Source organism: Varanus komodoensis, unplaced genomic scaffold, assembly GCF_004798865.1.
Source record: "Varanus komodoensis strain SLA01 unplaced genomic scaffold, ASM479886v1 scaffold96, whole genome shotgun sequence".
In the NCBI taxonomy this organism is placed as follows: domain Eukaryota; kingdom Metazoa; phylum Chordata; class Lepidosauria; order Squamata; family Varanidae; genus Varanus; species Varanus komodoensis.
The window spans coordinates 198,630-212,915 of record NW_025336664.1 but is presented as its reverse complement, the minus strand read 5'-3'; the positions used below and the strand labels follow the sequence as shown (position 1 = coordinate 212,915).

The 14,286-nt window shown below is 43.2% G+C and overlaps 1 protein-coding gene across 1 annotated transcript; it reads left to right on the top strand.

Annotated features, from left to right (window-relative positions):
• The first annotated feature begins 1,350 nt into the window (after nucleotides 1–1,350).
• On the top strand, nucleotides 1,351–12,493 carry RPL38 (ribosomal protein L38). The gene is made up of 5 exons (XM_044418987.1): nucleotides 1,351–1,436; nucleotides 1,643–1,669; nucleotides 2,797–2,857; nucleotides 8,186–8,308; nucleotides 12,415–12,493. Exons 2-5 carry the CDS (start codon nucleotides 1,667–1,669, stop codon nucleotides 12,438–12,440), a joined length of 213 nt encoding a protein of 70 aa, XP_044274922.1. The 5' UTR covers nucleotides 1,351–1,436; nucleotides 1,643–1,666; the 3' UTR covers nucleotides 12,441–12,493.
• The last annotated feature ends 1,793 nt before the right edge of the window (nucleotides 12,494–14,286 follow it).

Below are 14,286 nucleotides of genomic sequence, written 5' to 3'. Positions count from 1 at the left end.
AAGCTTCTGGCTCTACCTTCAGAGTGACTCTTGCTGCTTGAGAGCAAGCTGGTAGGAACAGCAAAAGCCCTCTAACTGAGCAGCTCCTTTCTTCCATGGCCTCTTTATGGGGTCAAGGACTAGGTCTTGCACCTGCTCCCACTCCCATCCTGAAAATCTTTTATCCCTTTCCAAAGCAGGACAGTTCTCATGATCTGCCTGAGAAACTTCACTAGATCACCTTGAAAATGCAAAGTCCTCGCCCCACTCCTCAGAGTTAGACAAATCTATTTGAACAGTCTGTAATGAGCGAGTGACAGGCCCACTCTCTAACAATTTTTACTCACAGTCAATTAGTGGCATAAGGGTGGTGACAATGTGTTTCTGCAAAAAAAAAAAAACTAACACAAACACATACTTTTTAATGCTTTTGAAACTTATGTTAAAATGTATAATGTAGGAACTTTTAAAATAATAAATGTTGTAATCATGTCTATAATATTGTCGGTTGTGATCCATTGTTCCCAGAAAAAAGAAAGCAAGAGAGAGAGTGCTGTGAAGCAGGATCAAGCCCAATGTTTTGTATTTTCAGATGTCTGCCACACTGCTCATCTCCTGGTCCTGCTTCTCTTCCTTACTTGTTTTGCTACCCTCTCTGAGAGAGTGGGCTGCTCCATGAGCGAGCGTTAAGGACAGCTCTACTAATAATCATGCCTACTGTCAGCTGGCCCCAAAGGGAAGGAAAGCAAACAAGCACCGGCAACACCATCGAGGAAGCGGGGGGGGGGTGTATTTAGCGGAGGGGGGGAGCGCTGAAATCAGCCATGCACCTCTCCAGCATTCACTCTCCCCACTGTAAGCTGACTAACGAACTTTCAAATTTTTCTCAATATATAACTATCAGAATATATGAGACCTCAATCCGGTAAGTGTTTAGACCGGGGGGGGGGGGGCGCGCGAGCGGCCTACAATTCCCAGCATTCCTCCGGGCACTGTTTGGAGGGATGCGGGAATTGTAGAACTTTTCTCCTTTGCTAGATAGATATCAAGTTATGCCTTCAGAGTATGGAGATTACTTCATGCAAGAATTCCATACAGTCAAGTACAGGAGCGAGCTACGAATACATAGGAGCTAATATAGCACTATACGAAGTAACCATTTTTTTACCTTTAATACAAAACCATCGTTGGCAACACGAACACAGCATGAAACTATTTATATGAATGAGTACCAATTAACAATGCAGATCGAATGAAACGCTGGGAGTGATAAGTTAAATTAGTCTTCGACTAGAAACATTATTCCCATTCTAAATTAGGGCGGTTTACCGGCCTTCAACTTTACGACCCTATTAGGCTTCCGTTGCTCTTACACCCGGCCGGGTTAAATTACCCGGATGCGGAAGTGCTTGTTCTTTTTCTCTCCCGGGCGCTGGGGTGCTGCGTTGATCGTCTCGGTAAGTGGTGGTTTCCATCTGGCGCCATCCGTGCTGCCGGCGGTGAAGGGGAGGTGGTAAGGGGATAAAGGAGGAACGGTGGGAAGCGCGGGACATAACGCGTGGGCTTGGGGGGCAGAGGAGGGATTCAGTGGGAAAAGCTGCTCGGCTTGCGTCGTCCCCCCTCGTTTTCCCGCGAATCTGCCATTTTGATTTCTTTTCTGCAGGCACCCGTCGCCTGAACCGTCACCATGGTGAGTGGAAGCGAAAATTCTCCTGGGCATGTTTCCATTTGAGGGTGCACTTGGGTTCAGGTGGCGGTTTAGGAAGTATGGCGCATTAAGGGGGGGGGGAGGTGGGCCTTTCCTTCTTGGTAGGAGCGGGGAAAACTTGTTTTGCGATTTACATTGCTGCAAATATGGAGAAGCAAAATGTATTCGTGTATGCAGGAAGAGGGGTGCTGAGTACAAGCGTTTGGAGCCCCTACTGGATTAGAGCCCTCACCCCAGCAGCTTATTCTAACATTGGCTAGCTATGTCCTTCTGGGAAATCTCCAAGAAGTCCATGAAGGAAATGCTTTATATGTGCACTTAATTACAATTTGAAGGACCTTTTCTCTAATCTTCCAAATTCGAGGTCTGGAGAATTCCTTAAAATATATAGAGAGGGATCTCTAGGGTGCAGAACAAGCACCAGAGAATCTTCTACCCATAAGTGTTTTGATGTTCTCTGGAAACATGAGTAGCCAGTTTCTCCCCAGCTGCAAAGCTAAGCAGACTTTCTCATCAGTGGCAGTCTGAACTTGACAAGCTCTAAGGTTGGATGTAAGGCTAGTGGGCTATTTGGTAGTTGTATGACCAAAGCTCCTGGAGTAGTAATCGGCATGGAGAGGTTAGAACAATTGCTTGATGATACTCTGCTCACCTGCAAATGGAGGTGCCTATCCAATATTTAAAAAGCCATCATCTTGGGGAAGTTTTGGCAGGGTTGAGTTGGGAAGCATCTCTTTTGTAAACACAGGTTGCTTCATGTATTGGCACTCAACCCAGCATGCTGCCAGTCAGCTCTTCTCTCAGGAAAGGCTGATGGAAGTCAATGCTGTTGAAGATGCGCAGCACACCTTTAGGCAGCACTCAACCAGTAACCTTTCCTGTATTCCCTTTGGGATGAAAAGGTGATTGAGTGGGCTTGCCCAGAAGGGGGAAACCTAGCTAGAAATTAGTTAATGTCATTTGCAAGCTGTGTGTTCCCTGGATTATGAGGTAAGGTTCAGCACCAAAGGAAAGGTTGATAAGGCTGTAGAACTGGAAGTCAAGTATGCCTTAGAGTTGTGCAACCCATCACACTTGCATTTAAGGGCTATTTCTTCCGCATATTTCAGCCTCGCAAAATCGAAGAGATCAAAGATTTTCTACTGACAGCTAGAAGGAAAGATGCGAAGTGTAAGTAATAACTTACAGCTTTTGCTTTATTTGTATTACTTGATATTGGTCCCAAGGGGTTTCAGTCTTGGATACCTCCTGTATTCCAGTTAATGTTTTTAATACCAACAATATTGCACATTCTTATCTTTTGGTCCTTCATATCATCTGCTGCTCTGGTACAAAGCCTATTTCACAGAAAACAGTGTGCTTGTAACAATGGGTTTTACACTTTAGCAAGTCAGTGGAATTTTTATTTTCTGGCCCATATTATTTACCTCCCAGTAGCTGAAGCTGTCTGACTTATATTGCTTAGTCAGATTGCGGTGAAACCATAATTCTCTTTCCCACTCAAATTTTAAAGCAGATAGGGCTTTATTGGACTGAAAGTTGTATGTTGTTCATTGTGGGAGCCATTTCTTATGATGAACTGTCATGTGTTACTGTCCCAAAAGTAGACAAAACATCTAAGCCCAAGGAGTTTGTGTAGTTAACATTTTTTTATATATTTGAGTATTTACCTAGCATGCTTTTGAAGGGGAGTAGGAAGGAAATGCAAAAGGCTGAGCCATAGTTATGTGTTCATACTAGGCCTATTCACATGCTCACTGCAAGTTAAAAAGGCCACAGTGTATCCTAGGCACCATTTTTCTGATCATCTGCCTGCCGAATTCAGTCAATATGACTTGTTGGAGCAGGAAACAACACTCAAATAACCCATAGTTTAACATATGATGGATCTGTGATGGGTTTGTATATAATGTGGGGGCTGAGGAAGAATATCATGAACAGGTATTCAGGAATAATACCTGCCTGGAATAATTTAATTCAATGCGCTCTCTGGGTATAAAAACTCCTTTTCAGTCATAGTGAAAGTCAAGCTTTTATGCAAAGGTACAGAGCAATATTTTGTGAGAGGAGTGGGAGAGGAAGGTTCATCAGCTGGGGGAGCAGGTTTTATCCTTAAAAAAAAAAAAGTACCCAAGAATCCTTCAGTTTGACTCTTTCTCCATTTCATCCTTACAAATATTAGGGCGGCAGAGCTGCTGCTTGCTGGTAAAGGGAAAAGTTCAATGGATCTTCCCCTTTCCCTCCACTTCTGAAAGGGATGTCAATAGTATCCTACAGTCCCTGAAATCATTATTTTGCCCACCAACTTGGTATTATACATAAAATCCCCTCCCGTGGAGGAGATCATGGGATGAATCTGACCGAACACACTTAAGAGCCCATTATCGGGCCTATGCTGTGGCGGTGAGGGCGGCAAAAAAGAAATTCTTTTCCGTTTCCATTGCCTCCTCAAAATGCCATCCGGCCGAGCTTTTTCGAGTGGTACAATGCCTGGTCCGCCCTGACCCTAAGAAAGATCTGGTTCCACCCTCGAAGGCCTGCTGTGACGACTTTGCCAAGCATTTCAGGGAGAAAATCGCTCAGATTCGTCATGAGCTAGACTCTACTAGTGATTCAGAGGCTTCTGGGGAGATACCAATGTTGCCGTCTGGTCCAAAATTAATTGATGAATTTCAGTTATAGCGGCCTGATGATGTGGACAAGGTGCTTGGACGAGTATGCCCCACCACTTGCCTATTGGACCCTTGCCCATCTTGGTTAATAACGCCAAGCACGGGATTGGGATCTGGATCTTGGAAGTGGTTAACGCTTCTCTGAGGGAGGGTCGAGTGCCTGCCCCTTTAAAGGAGGCGGTAGTCCGACCGGTCCTGAAGAAAGCATCACTGGATCCAGAGATGGCCACTAATTATAGACCAGTGGCCAACATCCCATTTCTGGGCAAGGTGTTGGGGCGGGTGGTGGCGGGACAACTCCAAGCACTCTTGGATGAAACTGATTATCTGGACCCATTTCAGTCCGGCTTCAGACCAGGGTACGGTACTGAATCTGCCTTGGTCACCCTGTACGATGACCTGTGCAGGGAGAAGGACGGGGAGTGTGTCCCTGTTGGTTCTTCTGGACCTCTCAGCGGCTTTTGATACCACTGACCATGGTATCCTTCTGGATAGGCTAGCGGGATTGGGGGTTGGAGGCACTGCTTTGCAGTGGTTCCGCTCCTATCTCAATGGCCGATTCCAGAAGGTGGTGCTGGGGGACTATGGCTCTGCGCCATGGCAGCTATGCCATGGAGTACCGCAGGGGTCCATTTTGTCCCCTTTGCTGTTTAATGTCTACATGAAACCACTAGGAGAGGTAATTAGGAGGTGTGGGCTGCGGAATCATCAGTATGCTGATGATACCCAGCTCTACCTCTCATTTTCCACCAGTCCAGGTGAGGCAATGGCTGTGCTGAACTGGTGCCTGGCTGAGGTAATGGGCTGGATGAGGGCCAATAAACTGAAACTCAACCCAGACAAGACGGAGGTCCTGTTGGTTGGTGGATCGGGCTTCGGGGAGGGTGAATTGAACCTAGTCCTGAATGGGGTTGCACTCCCACTTACGGGCAAGGTTCGCAGCTTGGGAGTGCTCCTTGACCCAGAGCTGTGTCTAGAAGCTCAGGTGACAGCGGTGGCGAGGAGCGCTTTCTTTCAGCTTTGGCTGATCCATCAGTTGTGCCCCTACCTGGAGTACAACTGCCTGGCGACATTGACACATGCGCTGGTGACTTCCTGCCTTGACTTCTGTAACGTGCTCTATGTGGGGCTACCCTTGAAGACGGTCCGGATACTTCAATTGGTTCAGAATAGAGCTGCCAGGCTGCTGACGGGGACTGGGCATTATGTTCACATGACTCCAGTCCTCCGTCAGCTTCACTGGCTTCCCATTGAAGTCTGGGCCCAATTCAAGGTGTTGGTGATGACCTATAAAGCCTTAAACGGCTTGGGTCCTGGTTACCTGAAGGAGTGCTTACATCCATATATGCCCGCCCATCCCCCGAGATCTGCGGGAAAGGACCTTTTCCGGGAGCCCTCTGTGAAGGAAATTAGGAGGGTGAATACTTGGAGGAGGGCTTTCTCTGCGGTGGTGCCCACTTTCTCTGCGGTGGTGCCCAATCTATGGCATGCGCTCCCCAGAGAGCTCCGCCTGGCACCATCGTTATTTGTTTTTCGGCGCCAGGCGAAGACTTTTTTATTCAAATGTCATTTTAACTGTTAATGGTATTTATTCATTTTATTCTTTGGCCAGGGCGACTTAATTTATACTGTTAATTTATATTATTCTATGGAAGTTTATTTATGAATGTGAGCCGCCCCGAGGTGTCGGTGAATGGGGCAGCATAGAAGTCTCCCAAATAAATAAATAAATAATAAAAGTAGATTTATAACATAATTTTGTCATGATTGTACCCACCCTGTCTTAGAGACATGGATATGTTAGCTTGGGGTGGAGGGATAATATTTGTGCATTATAGGTGGCTATATCCTTTCAAAAGAGCAGGGCTTTTTTTAACCAGGATGGGGTGGGGCATGCTAAATATAACAATTTTTAACAAGTACCAGGGTTCTTTGTGACAAAGCTAATGGCACTTCAAACTTAAGTCATAAGACTGTGTCTTAACGCAAGCTTTTATTGTAGCAACAAACAGTTTATAACAGAAAAATCCCCATCTGGTTTTACACAAACCTTTTTACCACGGCTTCAAATTGCAGCAATAAAACCAATATTTAAAATTCACGTAGGAAATGCAGAATGGGTGAACTAGTTACCATACAGTGAAGCATATAAATCCAACTGGAAGCGAGGGGGGAAAGGTACAGAAAAAAGCCTTGATGGATTCCACCAAAGATGGAATTCAGAGTCTTGCTACTGCTGCAAAACAGGCTATTTTTGATACTTATCAATTGGTCTAATTTAATGAGGGACCTGAGAGTGGCACTTAAGGTGATATTCATACTCAGGCTCATATGGTCAAAGGTGGTCCTTTTGGTAAATAGGTACTAGGCAATTGGGGTTTTAAAGGTCAGCTCCCTGAATCTAGCCTGGAAACACATTGTTAACCGGTGTGGTGTGAGCTGATCTCTTTCTACTACTAGCATCCTGGTAGCCCTGTTTTGTACCAGCTGGAATTTCTCAACTGTCTTCAAGGTCAGCCTCTCTGGAGAGTACTGCAATGATTTAGTTTGAGTATAACCAGTGCATTCGTATCAAACATTGTCCAGACAGTTAAATTCCAACCTGTAAATGCAGTTAATGTCTTCTACACTAGAGCATTTCAAATTTATGATTTTCCTAAGTAATAAAAACTGTTCTGTAAATAGGCAGGGTCTGTGCTGTACCTTCTGTGTTAGAAATCTGAAGCAATATAAGGAAAGGAACTACTTTCTTGAGTGCCACAGAACACATTGTTTTAATTCTGTTATGCTGAAGTTTTATTTTCTCACCCAGGGTCATTCTCACTAGATAGTATCAAAAATTTTTCTACTCATACAAAAAGTTACACCCACATGCACATTAACTTTAGCTGTTTATTTCAGCTTTTCTATAAAACAGCCACTATAAGCCCAGTTTGAAAATAAGCATGTATTTGGTTGAAGGCATTATTTGAAAAGATACGTACAAACAGGGATGGTTAACTGGTGGCTCTCCCAATGTTTTGGCCTACAACTTCCATCATGTATCACCATTGTGTATGCTGGCTAGGACTGAAGGGAATTTCAGGCCAAAGTATCTGGAACTGACCACCCCAGAAAACAGACTAATCCTACAAAACCATGAGATATAACAAATCTGCTCTGATGGCACTGAACAATTCATTAAATAACAGAATTGTCATGAGTGGTGCATTCAAATGCCACATACCTTTGTGGCAGTGTTCATTGGCTTTGCTTCACTACAGCAGCTGCTGAAGACACTCTGGTCTGCTGAGAAAATGCTGTGTACAATATTTACTCCCATGTGGGGAGCCAGAAAGAGGGTAGAGCTCAGATTATATTCTATGGAATCCTAGGGCATTCTTTGTTATAACAAGGAGATAAAAATTTGTATAGATTTGCATAAACATATGAAATGTAAATTAAAGGTGTAATGTGTAAAGATGTCGATATCATGTAGAAATGTATAGAGTACAAGATAATACAGCAGCCAATTGAATTTGGTTAGCTTGGCTTTGTGTATGAGTCTTTAAAAAAGTTTTTCCCTGATAAAATATTTCATTTCAAGATTTATACAGTGATGTGCATTGGAGAAAGGGGACACTTTCATGGGAACAAAAAGTAATGGCAAAACAGTTGCAGTGTCACTTGTCTGTAATAGCTGTCCACCACAAGATAAAGCAGGATTTAATCAAATGTCTTGATTCAGAAGAAGGTTGTTTCATACTAGCTGATGATCGTATTGTTTTTCTGGACAGCCTGTTTCTTGAAATAACTATGTAATGCTGATTGCCATATTGCATTGCAGCTGTCAAAATCAAGAAAAACAAAGATAACGTGAAGTTCAAGGTGCGCTGCAGCCGGTATCTTTATACACTGGTCATCACAGACAAGGAAAAGGCTGAAAAATTGAAACAGTCTCTGCCACCAGGTAACTGAACCATGAAAAGAAATAGGGGTCACATAGATGGGCAGTATAAGTGTAACCTCTCAATCCTTTTATACTTCCTCTTTGTTTATATTTCACATGCTCTTTTTATATCTGCAGTTTTATGCAACAGAACAAGGTGGGGGGCATTTTGCTGTGTCATATATGGAAAAGTCCTATTTGTTAAGTGGCTAGGTGAATGTTTCCTCCTGTATGCTTCTAGAACACTGGCTGAGTCTCAAAAACTTGCCAGTTGTATGTGAAGCTACTTGCAAAAAAGCAAATACAGTGGGAACATAATCTCTGACATGTGGACCTCTACACTTCTATGCCCAGCACTATAGTGTCCTCAGAGTGCATAGAGATTAATTGATTTGGGCCATCATATAACTCTTTTTCAGAGGTTGCTAGTTTAACCATTCAAAAATGAGCAGTCCTAGCTATTGCTTGGACAGTAAAGGGTCGTAAAGATCCCAGCATGCCCCCAACAAGTACTGTCAATAGTTTAGACTTTTCTGCCTGTTTGAAGAGAAATAAATCTAATCTTTCATTTATTCCATTCTGTTAACACAGAGTTTTAAAACCATGCAGAATTTCAGTATAACTTTGGGAGCTAATTGTTTTAAACCAGCAAGAAAAATACTTACCGTATTTTTTGCTCTATAAGACGCACCTGACCATAAGATGCACCTAGTTTTTAGAGGAGGAAAACAAGAAAAAAAATATTCTGAATCAAATGGTTTACTAAACTATAACAGAATACAGTAATACCGTATTTCAACCTTGTAAAGTGAACAGCAGTCAACAGTGGCATTAAGAACCGTTATCACTGTCATTAACAAAAGGGAGACTTTAAAGTTCGAGTACTCTTCTAGTTTTCGTTGAACCCATAGAACTCATCATCACTAGAGTCAGAATTTATGAAGCTCTGTTGCTCACAATCACTGACATCACTTTCTTATTAGTGGAATTATTGAAGGAATCCACAATCTACACCAGTTATACAAGAGCTGCTGCAGACAATTCAATAACAAATCTAAAAAAGCCAGTAATGTCCACACTGCCCTACTAGTAAATAATAGAAAAAAACTTCTGACAAAATGAGATATTGTATGGTAAAATGCACAGTAGACTAAGTAGCCTTTGAAGAATAAACTTCTTACACGAAGGTAGTGCTGTTCAAATATCCACTGATCCTAAAAAAAAATGTGTCTGATCAACTAACAGATAACTGATCCATGGAAAGCTTCCTGATAATCACAGGCACATTCCCCATCACTTCCCCATGGGCTTCATTAAAAGACAGGTTGCCATTTGAAAACACACACTGACCTGTGATTAACAGCTCTCACCTGCGCTGGAGGAGGGGGGCGGAGCAGGGCGCGCCGAGCGCGTGCCAGCCAGGTGGTGCCATGTGGGGCCGGCAGCATGCTGGTGGTGGTCTTCCGGGCAGTGACGGCAGGTCTTCCCGGGCGGTGGGAGTGAGCACTCTGTCTCTCTGTGTGGCCGGCGGGTTAAAGCCCACGGCTCCTCTGCACCTCTCCCCCTGAGCGGCACAGCTCTCACCTGTGCCAGAGGGGGGGCGCGGAGCAGGGCGCACTGAGCGCGTGCCAGCCAGGTGGTGCCATGTGGTGCAGGCGGGCTGGCAGCGTCCCGGGCATCGGGCACGCACACATTCACTCTATAAGACGCACAGACATTTCCCCTTTTGAGGGGGGAAAAAGTGTGTCTTATAGAGCGAAAAATACAATAATTGATTCAAATCTGTTTTCCCATTGAATGACTTTCATATATAATTTCCTGAAAAAGCATACATGCTAATTCGTAGTTAATACCAGTTAAAACATGCTGGTTTGCAATAAAGTAGAGCCTTTGTATTACCTAAAAGCATAATCCAGAATCTTTGAACATACAGTTTGTGTACCTTACGCACTACAGAATTATGTGATTACAGGCAAGCTAGCTTGGGATCATTTGATTAACACATTCATAGCTGCATGTCCTCAGAAAGCCCAAGCTAAGTAATAGCAGTTATAATTACTTCACAGTGTTTCAAACAGTTTAACAATATCCTAAATGCAGTCACATAACTTTAAAACATCAGAGCAAAATATGAGCAATTAAAACCATGTCCAAAAGGGTATACTCAATTTATGGTCCCAAAGAATGTCTAAAAAACAAGGCTTTGACTATCTTGCAGCAGGCAGTGGTGCAGGTTTGGCAGCCTGAAATACACCTTGTTGGGTGGGGGATGCTACAGATCCTGGGTGTAGTCACTGAAAGGGCCTTCTTCTTAGGCTGTTTTCTGAGAAAGTTGCCACAAACAGGAGAGCATCTGATGTGGTTTCCATGGCAGGGGAACACAGATTTGTACAGTCTTTGTAGATGTTCTTATTCCAAACCAAAGAGGACTTTAAGGGTTAACTCTAGCACTTTGAATTGGGTTGAGAAACAAAACGGGAGCCAGTGTGGCTGTTTCAGTACAGAATGCAGACAGTCACTATATAGAGCAACTGTTAAACTGATTCAGCAAATTGTAGTTTCTCAACACACTCTTCAAAGACACCTCTGTGCAGAGCCCATTGCAGTCATATAGGTGTAACATATAAAGCCATCTGTTACTGTGCTCAATATGGAGCAGATGTAAGTGACACCAGCTTAAACTGGAAAAAGGTGCTTGATGAGAACTACAAAACTATGAACCCATTTTTCCAAGAGGTGCCATCCCATCCAAACCAAAGTAGATCTGGGATCCTGAATGTGCTCCACAAACCAGGAACAGCTCTTCTCTGTCTAATACTATCCAATCCATTATAGCCTGTGGCCTCTCTGGAAAAAAAGATAGAAAAGTTCGTATCATCTGTGTAATGTCATTCTGGCATTGGCATTTGGTGTCATCTCCGGTGCTTCCATGTGCATAGCAAACAGTTCAGAGGTCATGATGGAACCCCATAGGCCAGGGAAGGGTCTGTAAAGGCTTCCTTTGTAGTCCTGTCCCTGGAGGCTATCAAGAAGAGGAATCCCCATTCTACTCAGTAGCAGACAATAACAATCTGGTTCTCCTGGCAGTATTTGCTGTCCCAGTTAGATGGCAAGTGGTGCAGTACATGCTTTACCTATCCTATATCCTTCCCGCTAAGAGATGTTGTAGGATAACTGGAACTACCCTGATCATGGTGCTATAATCTGTACCATCTGGAAAAGCCTGAAGCTGAAAGGCCACCACGCAGTTGAAAAACTTGCATAAAAATTTATGTTAGGAATGTACTGGAAATCTTCCAAAACATAGTAAATAAGGGTACTGCCTAGCCAAACACATTCAGCTCCCATTAATTTCTGTGGAAGTAGTAAAGTATTGCTTTGACATCAAGGAACCTAATTGCTCAGCTTAGCTAGCATTGTGGCTTTATTTGTGATGTTTGGTTGACAAGCATAAATATTTCCATACTTTGTTCTTATGCACATAAAAGCAAGCTTTAGATTCAGATTTTACTGCTTTGGTTTGTATTACAGTCAGGTTTTTAATAGAGGCATGATATACATCTTTAAAAATAAAATACATTTTAAATCAGTTTGGTGCAACTTAAGCTAATGTCAACAGCTTTAAAAAGACCCGATAACAGGCCACCAAAACAGTTGTTTTGGAGTAGGTGAAGCCCATACAGCAGTGACTAATAAGAATGGAAACTGGTATTTGGTATGAACTTCAGAAGATGTTTCAAATGAGAGACCCTTGAAGCCAAAATCAGGGAAGAATGAGAAGTAAGCATTCACCAAGGTTATAACATGAGTGAAGTTCTGAGCAATTGTATAAGCACTGACCTAAAAAGCTCAGCCTATGTGAAGAACGACATGGGCACTTTGGATGCTCAGTGACATTTCATGCAAAGGCATGCTAGCAGTACATGCATGAAAAGCCCTGGGTAAGCCACCTGGTTGCAGATCATGCTGTTGTGCACTCCCACAGGAGACTGCTGACAAGCCTCAACAATCTTTGTCTGGGATTTAGTGAATAACTCTTGAGTGTTTGCCTGTTAAAACTAGAAGTAATGGGAGAACAATCAATCCCTTGACAGTTCTTCCGCTTCTTTATTTCCTTTTCTCTTTAGGTTTGGCTGTGAAAGAGCTGAAGTGAACCAGTTGTCTCTGGAATTTGGCCCATGGATTGTAATAAAAAAGTTATCTGTTTTTCTTTCTTGGAATCATTTCTTTTTCTGAAGAGCAGCTTGGACAGTCTGCTATTCACACTGTTTTCTTGGGAGAGTGGAGAATGACTGTTGGCTCTGTAGTCCTGAAGCACTATAGGAATTGTGAACATCTCTTTGGAAGGGAAGATATATTGATCTTGAGTGACCCTGTTTATTAAAAACAAATGTTAACAGACCTAGAGCATAACACTAGAATTGGCCTCTAAATTCAGTATCTCTTATCATCTCCCTACATCTGAAACTGCAGCATGGTATCCCTAGGCATGATGACTGGGAGGTAGGAGATGTCTCATAATATTAGAACCTGAGGTCATACCATGAAGCTGATTGGTGAGAGATCCAGGACAGTCAACAGGAAATACATCTTCATACAGTGCATTATTAAGTTATTGAAATCCACTAATGCAATTTGATGGCTTTAAAAGAACTTTGGATAATTTGTGGCAAATAAGGCTATCAGTTGCCATTAGTCCTGAAAGCCTTATGGAAGGTCATAGGTAGTATATACTGGTTGCTGGGGAACTTGAACAGGAAGATGTTGCTGCAGTTGGTTGTCCACTCTGAACAGAGTGCTGGACTACATGGACCTTTGGTCTGATCCAGCAGGGCTGCTTTTATCTTGTGCAGTGCTTGAACTTGTAAGATCTTAGCAGCTAGAGAATATAGTGGCTTGGACTGTTCGGTGTCTTTCCTTTACCAGTTGGCTCCATTTCCTTGCTGGTTACAGAGAAAGATACTTTGCTTCTCCTGTAGGTAGCGCAAAGGTCAGGTAAGTTGGCAAAGGAAACAATTATCTCACTTTTGAAAGTCTGGTGGAGTCTGATTTCCAGAGAACATGAAATTGAGTTGGCAAATCTGCCCTTCAATATTTATTCCTGCAGAAGTAGAGGCCTGAACTGTGATCAGTGTGTGATGTTGTGTTAGGTATGCTTAATTTTCTGTACCTGAAATAATAGCACACAACAAGTTTTCCATTCTGAAGCTTTTCTTGGAATTCCCCAGCTGAATTGCATTGCCATGCTAGAATCATAGAACTAGATGGGGCCAATAAGGCCATCAGGTCCAACCCCCTACCCAACACTGGATTCAGAGCATTCCTAAACAGGTGGGTGTCCAGCTGCATCCTGAATGCCTCCAGTGTGAGACAGCCCATGATAACTTGATGTAATTGGTTCCTTTGCTCTACTGGGATTTTCCCCTAATGTTCAGCTGGTATTTGGCTGCTTGTAAAATGAACCCATGTAATTTTATGTCCTGCACTCTGAGGAAAGGTCCTGCCCACTCCCATGATAGTTTTTCAAGTACTTGTTGGACATTATATCTCCTTTTAGTCTTCTCAAAGTTAAACATGCCCAATTATTTCATTCTCTCTTCACAGGGCTTCGATTCCATGATCATCTTTGTTTCCCTCCATGGAACCTTTTCTAGTCTGGCTGCATCTTTCTGGATGTAGTACTCAAGATGAGACCTAACCAGTGTTGAGCAGAGGGGAATTGGCACTTCACATTATTTGGAAGTAATGCTTGTATTAATGTAGCCCAAAATACAATTTGCCTTTTTTGCATCCACATCACATTGTTGACCAATATGCAGCCTGTAAAGAGCAGCACCTTCAAGTGGGACCTGAGACATACTGGCAGCCAATACAGGTGGGCCAGAACTGGTCTTGTATGGTAGGACCTCCAGGTCCCAGTTACTACTCTGGCTGCTGCATTCTGCACCAGCTGTAGCCTCTGTGCAATCTTGAAGGGCAGCCCTATGTGTCTCTGTTGC